Below are 21727 nucleotides of genomic sequence, written 5' to 3'. Positions count from 1 at the left end.
GGACGGGGCATCAAGTATAAAAACTGGCAAGTCACACTACAGTTGTATAGAACCTTGGTAAGGCAGCACTTGGAATATTGCACACAATTCAGATCGCCAAACTACCAGAAGGATATGGAGGCTTTGGAAAGGATGCAGAAGAGGTTTACCAGGATGTCGCCTGGTCTGGAGGGTTTTAGCTATGCGGAGAGGCTGAATAGACTCGGACTATTTTCATTAGAACGACGGAGGTTGAGGGGTGACCTGATAGATGTCTCCAAGATTATGAGGGGCATAGATAGAGTGGATGGGCAGGCTCTCTTTCCCAGGGTGGAGGAGTCAGTCACTCGGGGGCATAGGTTTAAGGTTCGTGGGGCAAGGTTTAGAGGAGGTGTGCAAGGCAAGTTTTTTACACAGAGGATGGTGAATGCCTGGAACGCGTTGCCATGGGAGGTTGTGGAAGCAGATCCATTAATGGCATTCAAAAGGCATCGCAACAACTACATGGATAGGATGAGCATAGAGGGATAGGGCACCAGGAAGTGCTGAGGGTTTTGGCCAAGGGTGGTAACATGACTGGTACAGGCTTGGAGGGCCGAAGGGCCTGTTCCTTTACTGTATTGTTCTTTGTTCATTTATATGCTAAGCAAATATTTGTTCTTAGCAGATGCATTATCGAGAGCGCCGGTACAAAATATTAGTAATGAAATTGCTGCAGATGTCGATCTTATTTCCACACTGCTAACAGTATCAGATACGGAACTACGTGAGATCCAAGAAGAGACCAGGAAGGATCAAACACTTCAAGAGATGATGTGGAATATCAAGTCACACTGGCTCAGAGGTCAATCTTTTCGTAAGGATAGCGGCAAGCAGTGTATTACTGCATACCAAGTTAATTTTTCCTAGACACGGAATTACTCAAGACGTCATGAGTGACAACGGTCCTTGTTTTAGCTGTAGAGTGGCAACATTTCGCAGTCATGTATGATTTCAATCCAGTCCCATTGTGTCCGTTGGACCCTCAAGCCAATGGAAAAGCCAAAAAAGGTGTACATATTGTTCAGCAATTGTTGAAGTAAGCAATGGACAGCCAATCTGATCCATATCTCGCACTATTAAGTTACAGAGCGTCACCATTGTCACATGGTAGATCACCAGCAGAGTTACTCATGAATAGAAGGTTGCGTACCACAATTCCATACTTGGCAAAGTAGGAGGAGAATGTAGTGGTACTGCAGGAAATGCAAAACAATAAAGCAAAACAAAAGCAGTTCTATGATAGACTGTCTGGAACTTTGCCACCTCTGAGCAGTGATGACATTGTGACAATAGAAGATTCAGACAATTGGTCATGAAAAGCCATTGTTCTTGAAGAAGTAGCACCTACAGTGTACAGACAGAGGATGGGTTGGTTTTAAGAAGAAATCGTTACGCACTCTTGAAAACCAGAGAAGACTTTCACAATAATGCGATGGATGACGAATCGACGTCAGAATCACCGTCAGCTGCAGTGTCAAATAGTTCACCAGTTCCTGAGCATGAGAATGTCATGGAGAACATTGAATCTACAAGTTCTGAGCAGAAAGGTCAAACTTTGAGAAGATCAATCAGAGTCAGAAGAAAACCTGATCAACTCAATTTGTAGATTTAGACTATGTATACATAATGTGCTTGATGTTCTATATTTGTTAAAGCAGTTTTTGAAAAATATTAATACTATTGGATTCACAGGCTAATGATATCACATGTAAATATACTGATGATAATGTATTAATTTATTCCTTTTAAGGAAAGGGCATGTAGTGATATTATGGTTGTGTTGTAATTCACCGACTGACCACTAGGAGTCTCATTAGTATATAAGTGAATGTTAGAGTCAGGTGACCTCAGACTGACTGAAAGCTGGAAGAGAGAGGTTGCTTGTGCATGTTAATATTATTATTCATCTGTTTTGTACACAGTTGACCCACAGTTAATGTTAATAAATTGTTTATAGCTTTAGCTACAAGTGTTCTTGTAATATAAATCAGGCCATCTGACAAGAACATTACACAATGCTGATGTTTATGCTTCACATGGGCCTCCTTCCAAACCTTCTTCATTAACCCCCATTTTCTATTTTCTACTCCTTATTTCCTTATGCCTATCTACCCCTCCCCCCTTTAAATGCATCTATGGTATTTTCCTAAATTCCCCTTTTGGTGGTGCACCCCGCATTCTCATCACTCCTGTATTCCTTATTGGATTTTATTACCGTTACTCTTGGCTTCTAGTTCTGGTCTCCTCTGCAAGTAGAAACATTTTCTCTCCATCAAACCTGTGAAATCCTTTCATAATTTTAAAGACGTTTATCAGGTCGTCCCTCGGCCTTCTCTTTTTCTAAAGAAAAAATCCGGCTTGTCTGTACTTGATACATTGCTTGTAGATACAATGAACAATTTAATCCCTGAATTTTGACAATGAAACCCATTTGAACTTTGTTGTCCTGGTTTATGATACCATCAGTATGCAGAGATTCAATTATAGTCATTTATATCATGACTATCAAGTAATCTATATTTATAATAGAAGTAGATTCATCTGCATTTTGACTTGGACAATTAATATGAAAGAGTCCGATAACTGAAGATTTTAAATAGTAGGGAAATCTCTGGCCGAGTGCTCCTCAATTTACCTACTCCATAACAAAAGGCATACGTGTGGCAGAGTTCTTTGGGTCTAGAAGTAATATAATAGTCATAAAGTCCATGATGTCACTAATAGCTGGCCATCCTAACATTACTAAATTAGTGTCAGGCTGAAAAGAGGTAATTGTGTTTTTCATTATCTTTTGTCTTGTAAAACTTTCCAGCATAAATTTGGAAAAGCCCACTTCATTAATGAGTGTATAGATTTATAGCTGGCCTATGGGTGTACTCACTATTTATGTAGGAGTTTGCGACCTTTGCAGCAATGGGCCATTGGGTTAATAATTGGGAAACATAAAGAAGAGAAGAGAAAGACAGACTAGATGGCAGGTTGTTTTACATTTGGCTACATGTTGAATTACAGATAGGGTCAGTGGACATTATGGTTGGCTCTTGCTGGAAAAGTAATGATGGTTATTGTGTTATGGGGATAGGGTGGAAGTGAGGGTTTAAGTGGGTCGATGCAGACTCGATGGGCCGAATGACCTCCTTCTGCACTGTATGTTCTACTACTAATGTGAAAATCAGCCATCAAATTCAGGCAATTGACAAGCTACACTGTGAATTATGAATGTCAAAGATTTCCTGGTCAATTCATGCAGTTCCCTTCACAAAATATATTTTTAACAAGGTGATAATTGTTAACGCACTGCCAATCAAACCTTCTGGTACAAAATTTAAACAAATTAAACTGTGGATTTCTTTTCCTTCAGCTAGTAAATTGTGCTTAAATGTTTTAAAAACATCAAATTTAAAATTTACCTTCCTTTTCCTTATTTATTTTTCTGTCTATTTATTTCTCTCTTAATCTAACCTTTCTTTCCTTCTCTTTATTCACTGCTGCCCCACAGCGCCAGGGACCCAGGTTCAATTCTGGCCTCGGTGATTGTCTGTGTGGAGTTTGCACTTTCTTCCTGTGTCTGAATGGGTTTCCTCCGGGTGCTCCGGTTTCCGCCCACTGTCCAATGATGTGCTGGTTAGGTAGACTGGCCATGATCAATTGTCTCTTAGTGTCCAAAGGTTATGTTAGGTGGGGTTACGGGGATAGGGTGGGGACCTGACCCTAGATGGGGTGCCCTTTCAGAGGGCCGTTGCAGACGTGATGGGCCGAATAGGCTCCTTCTGCACTGCAGTGTAGTGATTCTTTGATTCTAATTCAAATTTTCTTTTATTTCCTTCTCCCTCATTCCTTGGTTTCTTTCTCAATATTGAGTATATAGTGCCTTATTGCTTATCACAAACACACCAGATCTTGACTTTTTACAATAGTCTAAAACAGGTCACCTATTTTAAATCTCTCCTAATTTTTATTTCCATTAAAATTATCCATTTTATACTAATGCACAAAGACAAAATCTACCCCACACCAAAGATTACTGCACAAGAAAAGAGCCCATGGTTTAGGGGGTAACATGGATAAAGGTTTGGCTAGCTAACAGGAAGCAGAGAGTACGGATAATTGAATCATTTTCAGGCTGGTAAGTTGTAAATAGTGGAATGGCACGGGGATCATTGCTGGGTCCTCAACTCGGGGTGGCATGGTGGCACAGTGGTTAGCACTGCTGTCTCACAGCACCCGAGACCAGGTTTGATCCCGACCTTGGGTGACTGTGTGGAGTTTGCACATTCTCCCTATGTATTTTATGGGTTTCCTCCAGGTGCCCCAGTTTCCTCCAAAGAGTGCAGGTTAGGTGGGGTTACAGGGTTACGGCAGTACAGGGTGGGGGAGTGGGTGGGTGTAGATTCGATGGACTGAATGGCCTCCTTCTGCACTGTAGGGGTTCTATGTATTCCATTTACAATTTATGTTATTGACATGGATGAAAAGACAGAATATAAGGTAACTAAATTCACCAATTACACCAAAACAGCGGTAAATCAATTGTCAAGAGGAAGTAAAGATCCTACAAAGGGATATAGATAGGTTAAAGTGAGTGGGCAAAAATTTTGCAGTTGGCATATAACGTGGGAAAATGTGAACTTGTCCACTCTGAGAGGAAGAAAAGAAAAGCAACATATTATTTAAATGGAAGCAGATTGCAGAACAGATCTGGGTGTTCTGGTACATGAATCATAAAAGGTTAGTATACAGGTACCGTAAGTGATTAGGAAGGCAAATTGGTGTTTATTAAAATGGGAATAGAATATAAAAGTAGTGAAGCTTTACTACAAGACATTGGTTAGATCACATCTGGAGTGCTTTGTACAGTTTTGCTCTCCTTATTTGAAAGAGGATATAATTGGGTTAGAAACAGTTCAGAAAAGGTCCACTCAATTCATTTCTGGAATGAAGGGTTTATCTGATTGTCATGGGAGTGCCCCTTTAAGAAATGTTTTTGTCTTATCACATGGCTTCAATGATGTCACTGTGTGGGTGGAGCTGGGCTGTAGTGCTGGGTTTTACTTTCGCTTTGAGTTTGGACTGGTTTGAACTGCACAGGTTGAAAGAAGTGCTTATCTTCATTTTAAAAGCTGTTACCAGACTACTTGATAAATTGCTTTCTAGAAGGAATTCAAACCTGCTGTTTGAAAAGGAGAACAGAGTATCACTAACAAGACCAGAAAAAAGGCCATGTGCTGGGCCTCACCTTTGAAAAGGGGTTCTGGTTTTACTTGGATTTTGTTATTTAATTAGAACAGTTAAGGGGGAATTAATTAAGGGTTATACATAGATTCCTGTAGCTGTGTGGGGTCTTTATGTTTGTAGTTGATAAAAATTCTTACTGTGTGTGTTTGTACAAATGTTAACTGAATTCGTAGAATAAAGCTTGTTTTTTGAATAAAAGCGCCTAAAAACTCTGTTCAATAACACCTGAAAGGCAGGCTCTTGTGCTCATTGTAACCAAAATCAATAAACAGGTCAGGTGAACGCCATGATATACTATGGGGTTTTCTAAACCCTGGCGCATAACATGATGAAGAAAGGTTAAACAAGTTGGGCCTATACCCATTGAAGTTTTAAATAATGAGAGGTGATCTTATTCAAACATGTAGGATCCTGAGGGGGGTCATTGGGTGGATACTGAGCTGATGGGGAGCACAGTGTTTAGCACTGTTGCTTCACAGCACCAGGGACCCAGGTTCGATTCCTGGCTTGGGTCACTGTGCGGAGTCTGCATATTCTCCCTGTGTCTGTGCAGGTTTCCTCCGGTTTCCTCCCACAAGTCCCAAAATACGTGTTTGTTAGGTGAATTGGATATTCTGAATTCTCCCTCAGTGTACCTGAACAGGCGCCATAGTGTGTCGACTAGGGGATTTTCACAGTAACCTCATTGCAGTGTTAATGTAAGCCTACTTGTGACACTAATAAAGATTATTTTTATTATTTTGTGGGGAAAGCTCGGGGACACAATTTAAGAAGTAGAGGTCTCCATTTTAAGGTTGAGCATTTTTTTCTCTCAGATAGTCGTTGGTATGTGAAATTCTCTTCCCCAGAGAGGTGTCGGTGCCAGGTCATTGAATGTACTCAAGGATGAGTTAGATAGATTTTTGATAGATGAGGGAGTCGAGGGTTATGGGAGATAGATAGGAAAGTGCAACTGAGACCACAACGAGATCAGCCTTTATCTTATAGAATTGCAAAGCAGACTTGAAGGGCCAAATGGCTGACTCTTGCTCCTATGTCTTAGGTTCCAATTATTTTTTAACACTTTTACTTTATGTTTAGTGAGATCCCACCATCAGCATGAGAAAAATGACCAATGTTTTTTGAGGGAGGATTATTCGCCAGAACACTGACAGAACCCCATGTCCTTAAATAGAATCACTGGATGCTTAAAATCCACCTGAATATCAGAAAAATAAGAACATCTCATCCAAAGCAAGACCATGTGTGGGGCTTAGAACCACAACCTGCACAACCAGCTGAATGGTACAGAACATCTTATTCAGAAAAGACACAAGATGTAGCATTCTCGTTCATTCAGCCCTAAACCCAGGTAGGTTTATTCCCCCTATTTCAAAATAGAGCAGGGGAGTTCTCCCTGGTGGTGCCATCAACATGTATCCTCAATGAATATCACTAAAAACAGGCTACCTGGTCAATGTCTCTTTCTTCTCTTTTTTGGAACTTTGCTGTGCGAAAATTGGTTGCCAGTTTCCCCCATTAGAACAGTGGGTGCCATTTACCGGCTGCATCCCGCGAGAATCAGGTTGGGACACAGCCGGAAGATCTCGGGAGAGGCCTCTCCCGGGTTTTCTGACACTCATTACGTCTTGCGAGATCTCGGGGGAAGTGGCGATCTGGATTCCGCTCACAATGCATGCGACCCAGACTCGCAGTTAAGTGAGTTTAAAAACTTACTTAACTCTGCCTTCGCCAGATTTAACTAGTTCCCGGGATCTATCAGCCTTGCTGAGGAGACCCCAGCCAGGCGCCAATTAGTACTGGCCCCCACAAACGGGGACTAGACATACCGGCACCTCAAAGGAGGGTCTCCCAGGTGATCAGAGGCCCCCGGGTGGCTGGTATCTGGGCAGGGTAGCACCCTGGCACTTCTGATGCTGCCCAGGCACCTTAGCACAGTCATCCTGGAGCCCTGGCAGTGCAAAGGTGACCGGGTACATTTTGCCCATGCTAGGGGTCGGGGCCAGGGCCAGCTGTGCCCTACGTGTGAGGTGGGATGCGGAGGGCGGGGGGGGGGGGGGCTCAATGACCCCCAAACAGGTGAGTTGGGGAGTCCGGGGGTCGTGTCGAGGGTCGAGAGATCGGGGTGCCATTTGCACTGAGGAGCCTCAGTACAGGAAAGGTGGCTGAGTGCGGCCTTGGCAAGGCATTCCCCGTCAAGGCCCAAAGAAACCAGAGTGCCATTAGATAACGGGGTCGTTCCCAGCACTACATGTGCTGAGAACGACCGCTCTAATCCCACCCAGAACGGATTCTGTATTGCTTTTGGTAAGATCGCACCCAATAACTACACTTCAATAGTACTTAACACTTTGAAAAGTCCTGAGCTGGTGAAAGGCACCATTTAAATGAAAGGATTTCTTTATTTCTTCTTTTGCATGGACTCAAGATTCAGGAAAAGTTGAAGGCAATTTTCACATCTTGGGCTTTTTGGAGTATATACATACACAGGCATGGTACTTTGAGACAATATCTGCTAATTCAATTACTGTACAAAGACTACATACATTACCATTTGGGAGAGAGTGGGGCAAATCTAATTTTGGTGCGGGTAAAAAATGAAAATTTAATATGAAGCAAAGTCAGGCGAGGTGTACAACAAAGTATTACACGATATTTACAGCATAGAAACAGGCTACTCAGCACAACTGTTCCATGCTGGCTCCTGCTCCATAGAAGCCAACTCCCACTCTTCATCTAACTCTTATCAATAGACCCTTTTATTCCTTTCTCTCTCATGTTCATGTGCTTATCTGGCTTCTATAGCATCTATGCTGTTCCATCTCTACAACTCTATGGTAATTAACCACTCTCTGGGATTGGATTAATCCATCTCTGTCTTATGACCTTAGATTTGGCCTCCCAAAACAAATAAGAAATACTTCCCCATGCCTAGCTTCTCAAACCTCTCAGATAAATTTAAAGATCTTGGTCAGGTCACTCTTCAGCCTTCATTTTTCTCCAGGAAAAAACTCCAGCTTGTTCTGCCTTTCTTAATCAGTAACATATTTCAGTTCTGGTACCTGCCTTGTAGGGGTTCTTGTGTTGCAATGGGTAGTATCCCTGCTCTGAGCTGTAACCTCAGGGTTCAAGTCCCATCCCAGGATTTGATGGCCAAGAAAGGTGTGTTTAGAACATGGCCAAAAATGTTGAGTATCAACTTGTAAATCCTTCCAGCATATGGCAATGGCAGGTGGTAAGAGTAAAAGATACTTGATCAGCCATGTGATGGAAAGAAAATTAGATCCTCTACCATCAGTTTTTAGCTCCAGACTATAAAAGTGCATGTTGTCACAGTAACTCAGACTCCTTGGCGGGCCAATTGGCTGGATGGTCGGTGTGGATCAGATTGGTGCAAAGAGCATGAATTCCCTTTTCCGACTGGGATGGATGTGGGATCTGCCTCCTTACCCGATCTGTGGTGTTGTTTGTGGCGCTATGAATTGGACCTGCCTTCAGACAAAGAAACCAAGAAGAAGAACTTAATTTAGAATCTTTTTTTCACCCTCCCCAGTACCTCTTTATCCCTTTCATAAATAGGGAGACCAGGACTGTGCACATTACTTCAAGTACTTCACCTAGACCTTTCAGTTTAACAAAACTTTACAGCGTAATATATCTGTCGCCTACAGAACAAGATTGACCCCGTTAAGGATTTGTTGAGTTCTCTCTGTCCCATTGACAGTAAAGACTTTACTCTCTCTGAGAGAACCCGTGACTTGGACCAATGAGACAGAAAGAGAATGCGACAGAAGAAACCATTCAATCCATTCCTTTCACCAGTCCAGTTTTATCCAATGCTCGGGGCCAGTTATCAGACATTTACTGGAAACTAAAAAGACTGTTCTGTAAAATCCAGAATTAAAACCTGATACAAACAGGCAAAAAAAATCGAGAACCATCATTGCAAATATAGAAATTTATCTGTACAGAATTGCAGGGGAGAAGGGGAATATTTTACTGGTAAATATTACTGTACAATGCAAGGTGTGAGCGGTGTGTGAGCTACAATTACACAGTTTAGCCACAGTGTACATTGTACAACGAACAATGCCCCTTGTACACTACAGTGAGTCACAGTCACAGGACAAAGTCATGCGATAAATAACATCCAATATTCCAAGGCTTCTGGGTGTCCTTTATATATGTATGTATATATCTTATATATATATATATATATATATATATAGTTAAAAAAATCCTTTGTACAAGTATTTGAGTTCAGTTTTGAGGATTTTGGTGCACAGACTTGTGAAGGAGGCTATCGTTTTTAAGAACAGTAGAGTTGGTCAGGTTAAAAACAGCAGCTGTAAAGTTTTTGTTTGATTGGTTCTTTTTGGTCCGATTTTAGTTTAAATATCTCGAAAATTCAAGATTTGTGCTGGTTGGAGACGCCCTTCCAGTAATCGAGGATATCGTGCAGGTCCTCATCCTTGGCAAACTGCACCTTTTTCCTCAAAGCATGTCCCGCCGCCATGTACTCTTCCTCCCCCTCTTTGTGCCTCTTCTTGTGCAATCTGAAGCGTTCCCAGATGCCCAGAGGCGGCTTGCTGCTATACTCTGGGCTGGATGTATAGCTGAGGTTATGGTACTGAGGTGAGAGCTGCGAGTATGCCACATCCCGCCGGGGCCGGCTGAGTGGCTCCAGGATGGAGGGTTTGCTGCGGCCACTCAGTCCCTCTGACACTGGCTGCTCACCCTGGCGCCAGCCCGGGTAGGAGTGGCGGTGCTCGCTGTGCTGCTGACCCCGAGGGACTGTGGCTGGACTGCTGGCCGCTATTGGAGATGCCTTCTCAATGTACTGGGCCTCTGACCTGCAGGTGTGCCCTGGCACCGAAGTGTCAGAGTGGAAGGACCTGGGACTTCTTGCAGAGCTGCTGGAGGAGGTGCTGGGGCGTTTGGGGGCTGCTTCAATACTGCTGTGCCTCTGCAGCGGATGGTAACTCTCCTTAGAAATGGGGGACAAGAACTCGGGCTTGCCCTGGGGTTGCTCGGTGATCATTAGCACCTGGGGGTCCACTGACGCCATGGCCCCAGCTTTTCCACCTTGGAAAGACCCAGTCTCTGATTTCAGTGCATCGATGCAATTATTGATGATCTGGTTCACCTTGTCCACTTCTTTGGCAATGGTCGAGATTTCTGCAGCAGAACTCCGGCCCTGCCCACCTACCTCCACGTCCCTCCAATCAGAAGGCTCCCCCGTTCTCACCTCAATATAGTTGCCCTTGGCAGTTTTGGGTGTCTCAGTCAGCTCCTGAAGCTTGTGTGACTCTGTGTCCCCTGATGATGGCAGGAAAGGCATCCTGGGTGCAGCTTCAGAGGGTGGCATTGGTTTCTGGACTAACTGGGAGACGGTGCTGGCTTCCATCTCTGCCCCATACTTCAGCTCAATGATGGTCTTTGTCATGCTGCCAGGCTTTTTGTGCTTTTCCTCTTTTTGTCTCTTCTTCCGCAGACAGTAATACACCAAGCCCAGGACGATGACCATCCCAAAAAGGCAGCCAAGAATAGTCATGATGTAGTGAGTGGCAGTTGATGGTGGCGGTACAGTGCCTTTTGTTTTATCACTTCCTGTAGAAAACGTGATGCAGGTTTGATTGTACCTTAAGGCATTCCGGATAGATGCCACGCAGTATGTGTAGGCAGTGTGGGGCTGGAGCCTGTCCAACGTAATGACCTCTTGTTCTGTTTGCAACTTCTTTATGTCTGCATAAAAGCTGTTGTTGTATTGCACCAGGATGTACATTTTACTGAAAGGCCGGGGGATCTGCACTAACAAAGTGGCAGTTGTGTAGGTAACATGCTCTACCTTTATCACTGGTGCACGGGTTTCACGGGTAGGGGAATGGTAGGTTATAATGGGAGTGGGATCGTCGCCTGAGGAGCAGTCTTCAGCTCCGCAAGGGCTGTCTGAGGTGGTGGTGATTGGGGGCATCCGGGTAGGCATGAACTTGGGGTCAAAGCTGTGGGTGTCATCACAAGTTGAGACAAGCAAGCTGTAGGCGCTCTGTGTCTGGCTTTGGCTCAGCAAGGCATGGCCTGCGTAACGAGATGGGGTTTCACACTGCATCCGATCGTAGCTCCTGGTGGTGTTGTTGAACTGCACCAGCCATTTCAGGAAGCCCAACAAATCGCAGGAGCAGTAAAACGGGTTGCCATAGAGTTCACAAGTCGTAAGCTTACCAAGACCAAGGAAGGTGGAACTTTCCAATATTTGTAACCGGTTCATGGACAGGTCAATGTTCATAATGTTGGGACATTCCCAAAAGGAATTGGGACTCACCACCTCAATAAGGTTGGCCTGGAGATAGAGGTATTCCAGCCTCCCCAGCCCCCGCAGGATTCCCTCGGTGATGTTCCGAAGCTTATTGAATCCTAATTGCAAAACACGCAGGTTGTACTGGGCAGAAAAGGCTCCATCCTCGATATAGGAAATATCATTCTTGGTCAGATTAAGCTCTGTCAGGTTGCCAAATCTGTTCAGTGAGGAATACTGAACACTTTTGATCTTATTCTCGTTCAGCCGGAGGTCCACAATGGTGCTGTTGATGTGCTGAGGAATGGATTCATATGGGGGTTGGTTTTGGCTACAAATTGCCAGCCACACAAATCCTTTCTCCCCTTCAATGAGCCAGCAGTCACCATAAACTCCAGCAGCATTCATCAACGAGGCTAGAGAGACCCAGAGAACAAGACTGTGCAGAGCCATCCCTTTAGACTCTCGGGGCTTGTGAGCAAAGAGCTTTCAATAGCACCCACCTGCTCAACAAGTTGAGATATTTTGCAGAGCTCAAAGTATACTCTTTTTTAATGCTAATTAATAAACTGAGGTGCAGTTATTTGCTTGCTTCATGACATTTTCCTTGTCCATTTTTTCTCTACACACAGTTTTCTTTGAATTCTTTTGTGCACTGTGTCCCCATCTGCAGACATTCCTTGAGATAGTTTCAACAGCTTGTCTTGGTTTTCCTAAGGAGGGGAAGAAAAGACAATATAATAAGGCTGATTTGAGATTGTTTTTGATCACAATTACTTTGTATAAAAGTTTGGTCCCCAAGTTAATCAGGCCTTTTTAATTGAAGTACCACAGGAGTTATTTTATTTGGTCTTTGCTTATATTTATGGTGGCTTTATATAGCTTGAAATTGTGGAAATATAATAAGTTTGTTTTTTCAACAAGATTTCCACAACCATGCCACTTGAAAACCAGGAAACAAGAGGCATAGGTTTAGACAGGTCTATCCTACTGGGGCCTTCCAATTTTCCCAATTAACTCATCATTAGAGGGAAATTATAATATTGCCCTTTGGGCTCAGATGTGAAGTTATCATCTTTCTAATAAAGGAGTGGCTACATTAAAATTTCATCTCACAAGGAAGATTCAGTATTATTTATCTGCCTTGAAACACCCAGCAATTAGCTCTCCAGATGACTCAGAATATAAATTAATGTGATACAGATATAGACCAGGAAGTTTCAGCTTCAATACTGAGTTAGCTGATCTTAATGATGATGTTACAACTAGCCCCTTCACCCATATGCTAGAGAGAGGAAAATCAATTAACCACAATCTTACTCACTGTCCCCTCATGGACAGTGGATGTAAGGGCCTGGCTTTGCTGTGACCCCTTCAAATTGCCTTACTGATACCCAGATATTGAGCTGCATCACCGTGCCTTATAGTTGGTAGCACTCTCCCTTCTGAAGAGTTCAAGTCTCACTTGATGGGTGGAATTTAACTCACCCCCCTACCGCCCCCAAATCAGGCTGGGAGGTGGGGACACCATATAATTGGATGGGAAGGTATGAGATTGAGAGCTTATTACTTTCCCGACTCTCTGTGGTGAAACTGGGATAGCGAAGGCTGAGGATGCCCTTCATGCATGGAAGTCAAGTGTCCTCTTATGCCGCTTTAATTTTAAACACTTGGCTGTTCCATCAGCTGCCTAGTCCTTACGCTCTGTAATTCCTTCCTTAAATATCTCTGTCCTCTACCTCTACTCCTTTAAGATGTTCCCTGAAACCTACAACCCAGACTGATCACCTTAGGCCCCCATTATGCTGCCTTGGGGTCGGAGAGTACGATCTCGGGGACTTGCCCTCCTGATTTTGCCCTATTGTGTGCCTTCTGGCAGTAAAGGCAGTGCCAACACTGCTGGAAGAGTTCACCTGGACTTCCACATCGTTCCCCCCCACCCTCCACTTTACTGGAGCCTGCCTTACTGGCCCTGGAGAGTCCACGGTGTCATTTCTCTTCTGGGGCCCTCTTCAGTCGCAGAAATGGCCATCGCTCCTTGGTGGCGCTGCTAGGGCTGAAGAGCTGTCAACCCATTGATTGGCTGACAGTTTTTGGAGGAGGGCTCTTTGCCTTTAAATATATTGAAGCCCCAACAACAGTCAGTAGACTCTCTGATGGACATTTAATCCAGATGGGGCTCCTGGAAATGGCCGCAGCAGGACTGTCACGGCCATTAAACACAGCTGACTTGAGCACAAATACTATACTGAGTGAGTGAGTTGGAGGTGCTGTTTTTTGGATGCAATGTAAAACCGAGGCCCCATCTGTCCACACACACTATTTTGATGAAGAGCAAGGAAGTTCTCCCTTATGTTCTGACCAATATTTATCCATCAACCAACGCCTAAAAACAAATTTCAAGTAATTTGTTGTTTGTGCACACATTGGCTGCTTAGTTTACAATATGAAAATAGTGACTGCACTTCAGAAGTTCTTCACTAGCCGCTTCAGAACATCCTGAGGCTGTAAAAGGTGCGATATGCAAGTTCTTTCTTGACTGTTGAATCAACCACGCTTTTTAGAACATAGAACATAGAACGATACAGCGCAGTACAGGCCCTTCGGCCCACGATGTTGCACCGAAACAAAAGCCATCTAACCTACACTATGCCATTATCATCCATATGCTTATCCAATAAACTTTTAAATGCCCTCAATGTTGGCGAGTTCACTACTGCTGCAGGTAGGGCATTCCACGGCCTCACCACTCTTTGCGTAAAGAACCTACCTCTGACCTCTGTCCTATATCTATTACCCCTCAGTTTAAAGCTATGTCCCCTCGTGCTAGCCATTTTCATCCGCGGGAGAAGGCTCTCACTGTCCACCCTATCTAACCCCCTGATCATTTTGTATGCCTCTATTAAGTCTCCTCTTAACCTTCTTCTCTCTAACGAAAACAACCTCAAGTCCATCAGCCTTTCCTCATAAGATTTTCCCTCCATACCAGGCAACATCCTGGTAAATCGCCTCTGCACCCGCTCCAAAGCTTCCACGTCTTTCCTATAATGCGGTGACCAGAACTGTACGCAATACTCCAAATGCGGCCGTACCAGAGTTTTGTACAGCTGCAACATGACCTCATGACTCCGGAACTCAATCCCTCTACCAATAAAGGCCAACACTCCATAGGCCTTCTTCACAACCCTATCAACTTGGGTGGCAACTTTCAGGGATCTATGTACATGGACACCTAGATCCCTCTACTCATCCACACTTCCAAGAACTTTACCATTAGCCAAATATTCTGCATTCCTGTTATTCCTTCCAAAGTGAATCACCTCACACATCTCTACATTAAACTCCATTTGCCACCTCTCAGACCAGCTCTGCAGCTTATCTATGTCCCTCTGTAACATGCTACATCCTTCCGCACTGTCGACAACACCACCGACTGTCGTCTGCAAATTTACTCACCCACCCTTCTGCGCCTTCCTCTAGGTCATTGATAAAAATGACAAACAGCAACGGCCCCAGGACAGATCCTTGTGGTACGCCACTTGTAACTGAACTCCATTCTGAACATTTCCCATCAACCACCACCCTCTGTCTTCTTTCAGCTAGCCAATTTCTGATCCACATCTCTAAATCACCCTCAATCCCCAGTTTTTGCACTCATTGCTAGAATTCTGGATCAATCAATTACTCCCTGACATCAGTCTTTTAAAAAAAATATTTTTTTATTCTCCTTTTTCACATTTTGTCCCAAATTTACACCAAACAATAAACAATAATCAGTAACGAACGTAATTTCAATCCCCATATCAATAACAACGATCTCATCCTCCCACCAAACCCCAGACAGTAGCCTGCATGTTAGCATAATCAAATGACAAAAAGGAATCAGGAATCACCCATAGTCACCATTAACACATACAGTCCCTCTCCCCCAACCCTCTCAGCGCCCAACCCCCATAATGTTCGATGTGATCCAATTCCCGAAAGTGCACAATGAATAACGCCCATGAATTGTAGAACCCCTCCATCCTTCCCCTCAGTTCAAATTTGACCTTTTCAAGCATCAAGAATTCCAGAAGGTCCCCCTGCCACACCAGGGTACAGGTGGAGAGGTCGATATCCACCCTAACAGGATCCGCCTTCGGCGATCAACGAGGCGAAGGCTACAACATCTGCCTCCACATCCGTTTCCAACCCCCTTGTCCGACACCCTGAATATGGCCTCCCAAGTGCCCGGGTCCAGTTTCACGTGCACCATTTTAGAGATTGCCCTAAACACCGCCTTCCAGTAATCCTCCAGCTTTGGACAGGACCAAAACATATGAACGTGGTTTGCGGGGCCCCCCCCACAATGTTCACATACATCTTCTACCCCCTCAAAGAGCCAGTTCATCCTCGCCCTTGTAAGGTGCGCTCGATACACCACCTTCAGCTGTTTCAGCCCCAGCCTCACACACAAGGTGGAGGCGTTCCCCCTCCGGAGCACCTCACACCAGAACCCCTCCTCCATACTCTCTACCAACTCTTCCTCACACTTTGCCTTGATTCCTTCCAGCGGTGCCTTCTCCTCTTCCAAAATAGCCCCGTAAACCGCCGAAACTACCCCCTTCTCCAGTGCCCCTGTCGTCAGCAACTCCTACCTTACTTCAGTCTTAGAACGATAAATAGCAGAAATATTTGCAATGGCCAGACCAATAATTATTTCTTAACCCCTGAAGACCTAAAACAGATTGTCTGGACTTTTCTGTATGCAACTGGCTTCCATGCTTCCTATGTTCTAGCAGTTACTATACTCCAAAAATACTTCAGACTTTGAAGCACTTTAGGATGGCTTCCTTCTGCACTGTAAATTCTATGATTCTATGTCTTGAGGTTATGAAAGGAGCTATATAAATGCAAGGCTTTCTTCTTCCAAGGGACGGAATTAGATCACATGAATATAATTTGTAACTGCTGTATACTGTTCAAAATCAATTTGAATTCGACCAGTTTGGAAAGGGGAGAATAATCTGTTCTACAGTGAGTGACAGAAAGAAACCCACAATCCACATGTGAGTCCTAATTTATTGCTGGGTTTGGCAATAATCGAATACACGGGGGAGAAGGAGTGGAGCGGAATTTCAGAATTAGATCGAGCAATAAAAAATGTCCAGTGACTGTGTCCATAAGCATTCCCTTTGTGCTCCCTCATCACTGCAGCAATAAAACACATTGCATTTATGTGTTCTCTTCAACATTGTAAAACATCCCAAAGCATCTCACATGAGCATTATCACAACAGGATAGTGACTTAAATAGATATTAGGACAGGCGACTAAAAGTTTGGTCAAAGACTTCAGTTTAAGGGAGCATCTTAAAGGAGGAGAGGTAGGGAGGGGAAAATGTTTAGGGAAGGAATTCCAGAGCTTAGGACTTAGACAGCTGATCGCCCAGATAATATTGATGGAGCATTTAAAATTGCATATGCACAAGAGGCCAGGATTGGGGACAAGCGTAAAGTTCTCAAGACGGCTGTTGCACTAGGGGAGTGTAATAACCCCCACGAGGACCATGGGGGATCACTAAAGATCTTCCCGTGGGGCTCGTGGAGTATGGGTTTCCCTGGTAGCTGGGACTGGTTAACTGAGCCCTTTAATGCCAGCCCTAACCTGGACTGGCAATGCCAACTGTAATGGGTTCGGACTCTATTGCTGTACGCCGCAATAGTGGCTTACTTTCTATTGTAAATAAACTATGTTAGTCTTCCTGCTTGTGTTTCCTGGATTACTACACTGGTAATGAGGAGCAAGAAAAAGGATTCTGGACAGCCTTTCCATAGCCTTTCCATAGCCAAACGATTCTGGTAAGAAAAATAGAGCCATATGATGCAGGCATGAAAGATTGGCCCCAGAATGCCGAAAGAATGCGATACTTCTTTCAGGCAAAAAAGACCGACAGAAGATGATTCTCCTGACCACTTGTGAAACCCCAACGTTTGGCATCATTAAATGTCTGACCTACCCAGAACTCGATAGACCTCGTGGCAAACCACTCTGACCCTAAACCACCTGTGATACTGCAATGTTATAGATTCAATATGGCTGGAAGGATCCCCAGAGAATCAGTAACAGAATTCCTGACAAGATTTCGGAATAGGCGTCATACTGTGAGCATGGACCATCCCGATCCCAGAGATACTTCGGGACCGACTAGTATCTGGGATAAATAATGTTGCAATCCCGAGGAAACTGCTGGCGGATCCTACCCTGGACCTTAAAGAGCCATAGAATTGACACTGTCCTGCGAAAATGTCGATAAAGCGGCCCAGGAACCCGTACAAGCGGTTAAAATGAACGTGTTGCTGTTTATTTTCCAGTGCCTGCCGATTTTCCTGCCAAAGGCATTTTTCAGAGAGATTGAACGAATGATTACCTCATTCATATGGGGAGGGAAGGTGGCCAGAGTTAGAAAGTTGCTGCCACAGAGGGGAAGGCAGGCAGGGGACTTGGGTCTTCCGAACCTGATATATTAGTACTGTGCGGCGAATGTGGAGAAGGTGTGGAGCTGGTCAGAGAGGTTGATTCCCAGTGGGTCAGAATGGAGAAGAGTTTGTGTAGGGGGTCGGAATTGAAGGCGCTACCAACAGCGCCACACCCGATGGCCCCGGGAAAATACTCAGGGAGTCCGGTAATAATAGCTTCATTGAGAATTTGGAGGCAGTTTCGCCAACACTTCGGGTTGAGGGCAGGGTCAAGGGAAATGCCGATTCAGGAAACCACAGATTTGAGCTAGGGAGGTGGGATGGACATTTTCGGAAATGGGAAGAGAAGGGGATTAAGACACCAAAAGATTTGTTTCTTGAGGGTCGGTTTGCAGGATTGAAGGAACTGGGAGCGAAGTATGGGCTGGAACGGGGGAAATGTTTAGATACATGCAGGTTCGAGATTTTGCCAAGAAGGAGATACAGAGCTTCCTGGTGGAGCCGGCCTTCACATTGCTGGAGGAGGTGCTGACGACAGGAGGACTGGAGAAGGGGGTAGTGTTGGCGGTTTATGGGGCTATTTTGGAAGAGGAGAAGGCACCCCTGGGAGGGATCAAAGCAAAGTGGGAGGAAGAGTTGGGAGAGGGTATGGAGGAGGGGTTCTGGTGTGAGGTGCTCCAGAGAGTGAATGCCTCCACCTTGTATGCGAGGTTGGGCTGATACAGCTGAAGCTGGTATATAGAGCACACCTCACAAGGGCGAGGCTGAGCCGGCTCTTTGAGGGGGTAGAAGATGTGTGTGACCGTTGCAGGGGGTGGCCCACAAATCACGTTCATATGTTTTGGTCCTGTCCAAAGCTGGAGGATTACTGGAAAGAGGTTTTTAGGGTAATCTCTAAAGTGGTGCATGTAAACTGGACCCGGGCCCTCGGGAGGCCATATTCGGGGTGTCGGACCAGCCGGGGTTGGAAACGGGTGCGGAGGCAGATGTTGTAGCCTTCGCCTCGTTGATCGCCCGAAGGCGGATCCTGTTGGGATGGGAAGCAACCTCTTCACCCTGTGCCCTGGCGTGGCGGGGGGACCTGTTGGAATTCTTGACTCTTGAGAAGGTTAAGTTTGAACTGAGGGGAAGGATGGAGGGGTTCTACAATTCATGGGCGTTATTCATTTTGCACTTTCAAGAATTGGATAACATCGAACATTAGTGGGGGGATGGTTTGGAGGGTTGGGGAGAGGGGGACTATATGTGTTAATGGTGACTATGGGTGATTCCTGATTCCTTTTTGTTATTTGTTTGTGTTAACATCCGGGCAGTTGTTTGGGGATTGGTGGGAGGATGGGATTGTTGTTGTTGATATGGAGATTGACATTATATTCGTTACTGCTTATTGTTTATTGTTGGTGGGTGCCAATTTGGGTGAAATGTGAAAAAGGAGAATATAAATATTTTAAACAAAAAGCGGCCCAGGATCTCCAGGGTTCCATGGATTACAGCGTCAGCATCAGGAGAACCAGTTTCCTGCACGGACAGTACTCTCGTGACCCACACGCTCCAAAGTCAACGTACAGGCATAATATATAAGGAGAGGGGTCGTCACCTGAAACAGATGAAAAACTTCACAGGACTATGGAGAGCAATAACACAGTTGCTGGATCTGTAATCATAGGACATGCCCAAGGCAATGCTGCCAGAACTGGCAGAATGTGTACCGCCCAGGCTGGAAGAAAAGGCCATCTAGGGCCAGGGCTTTACAAATAAACTAGTCCAAACAGGAAGAGCTAATGCAATTGAATTGCATCACTGGCCCCAAAGTGGCCCCAATCTGGATTAAACCCCAGGTCAATGGCCAACCCCTGGACATCGAAGTAGACACAGGAGCTACCGTCTCCTTTAGGGGAACAGATTTTCAAGCAACTCAGAGTGGGCATTTTGACCCTAGGCCTGCGAGGTACCAGGGCCAGGGGGCCATTTTACTTTGTCGGAACCACCACGATCCCAGTCACACATGGTCCGACTCTTCTTAATAGTAGTAAAAGGACCAGGACCCAGCCTTCTGGGAAGAGACTGGCTGCAAAACATTCGACTGAATTGGCACTAATTTTTAAGATGGGCACTGGCAATTTAGACAAAGTTATAAGGAAGGGCAGCACAGTGGCACAGTGGTTAGCACTACTGCCTCACAGCACCGAGGTCCTAGGTACAATCCCAGCTCTGGGTCACTGTCCAAGTGGAGTTTGCACGTTCTCCCTGTGTTTGTGTGGGTTTCGCCCTCACAACCCAAAAGATTGGATAGCCAGATACGCTTTCCTAGGGTAGGAGAGTCAAGTACTTGGGGACATAGGTTTAAAGTGTGTGGGGAAAAGTTTAGAACAGATGTGCGAGGCAAGTTTTTACACAGAGGGTGGTAATTATGTGGAACGCGCTTCCCGGGGAGGTGGTGGGAGCAGGTACGATAGTGGCATTTAAGGGACATCTGGACAAATGTATGAATAGGATGGGAATGGAAGGATACGGACTCCGTAAGTACAGACGGTTTTAGTTTCGGCAAGTACCATGGTCGGCGCAGGCTTGGAGGGCCGAAGGGCCTGTCCTGTGCTGTATTGTTCTCTTTGTTATGTGCAGGGTAGGTGGATTGGCCACCCAAAATTGCCCTTTAATTGGAAAAAATGAATTGGGTACTCTAAATTAATTTAAAAAACGAAGTCATAGGGAAGCATCCTATTGTATTCCAGGAAGGTCTCAGAAAAATTAAAGCTTCTACGGCAAAAATTTATGTAGACCTGAAGGCCTTACCTAAGTACTTCAGGGCACTATCAGTCCCCTACATCCTATTCATGAAAGTAGAGAACAAATTGAAGCGACTGGAGAACCTAGGCATCATACACCTGGTACAATTCACAGAATAGGCTGTGCCAGTGGTTCCAGTATTGAAGCCTGACAAGTCAGTCCACCTTTGCGATGACTATAAGATGACCGTCAACAGAGCCTCCAGCCTCAACTGGTACCCCTTACCACGCATCGAGGACCTATACCCAAAACTGACTGGTGGTCACATATTTACAAAATTAGCCATGAGCCATGCATACCACCAGCTGGAGCTTGAAGTGGCATCTAGAAAATACGTCACTATTAATGCCCACAAGGGATTATATGAATATACTCATCTACTTTTTGGAGTATAACTGATGTATGTTATTTTCCAGAGGGTGATGGAAAACATCCTTCAAGGATTGTCCAGGGTGCCAATATACCTGGATGACATATTAGTCGCAGAATAAACCGAGAAGGAACACCTGGAGGAAGTCTTATTACAATTGTCTAATGCAGGCATCAGCCTTGAAAGAGAAAAATGTGTGTTTCAGGCAAGCAAGGTTACGTGCTTCAGGTACTGTGTCGACAACGACGGCCTACACCCCATAGAAGACGTGGTAAAGGCCATAAAAAGAGCTCTGACTCCAAGAAACACAACAGAACTAAATTCATTCCTGGGTCTCATCAATTATTATGGAAATTTTATACCTAATCTAGCCACCTTTCTGACACCCATGCACACACTGCTAGAAAAGAATCAGAAGTGGTTGTGGCGAACACCACAAAACAAAGCTTTTGCGAGAGTGAAGAAGCACGACTATCATCTAATACATTGGCTCATTATGACCCCTCAAGCTCACTCATATTAAGGTGAAACACCTCTCCTTATGGAGTAGGAGTGGTACTAT

The 21727-nt window shown here is 44.8% G+C and overlaps 2 protein-coding genes across 4 annotated transcripts in view; both read right to left on the bottom strand.

Moving 5' to 3' along the window:
• LOC140394146 (protein ELFN1-like) overlaps positions 1 to 21727 on the bottom strand; it is a 309934-nt gene that overhangs the window by 76348 nt on the left and 211859 nt on the right. The window lies entirely within an intron of this gene.
• The window catches only part of elfn1a (extracellular leucine-rich repeat and fibronectin type III domain containing 1a), a 225964-nt gene continuing 211857 nt past the window's right edge, over positions 7621 to 21727 (bottom strand). For both annotated transcript variants that reach the window (XM_072481037.1, XM_072481038.1), the window contains exon 2: positions 7621 to 12264. In XM_072481037.1, the coding sequence (XP_072337138.1) occupies positions 9665 to 12004 (2340 nt within the window). In that variant the 5' untranslated portion in view covers positions 12005 to 12264 and the 3' untranslated portion in view covers positions 7621 to 9664. The remainder of the gene's footprint in view (positions 12265 to 21727) is intronic.

Source organism: Scyliorhinus torazame, chromosome 17 (genome assembly GCF_047496885.1).
Source record: "Scyliorhinus torazame isolate Kashiwa2021f chromosome 17, sScyTor2.1, whole genome shotgun sequence".
NCBI classification, from domain to species: domain Eukaryota; kingdom Metazoa; phylum Chordata; class Chondrichthyes; order Carcharhiniformes; family Scyliorhinidae; genus Scyliorhinus; species Scyliorhinus torazame.
Note: the sequence above shows the minus strand (reverse complement) of the source record. Positions and strands in the feature narration are given on the sequence as shown.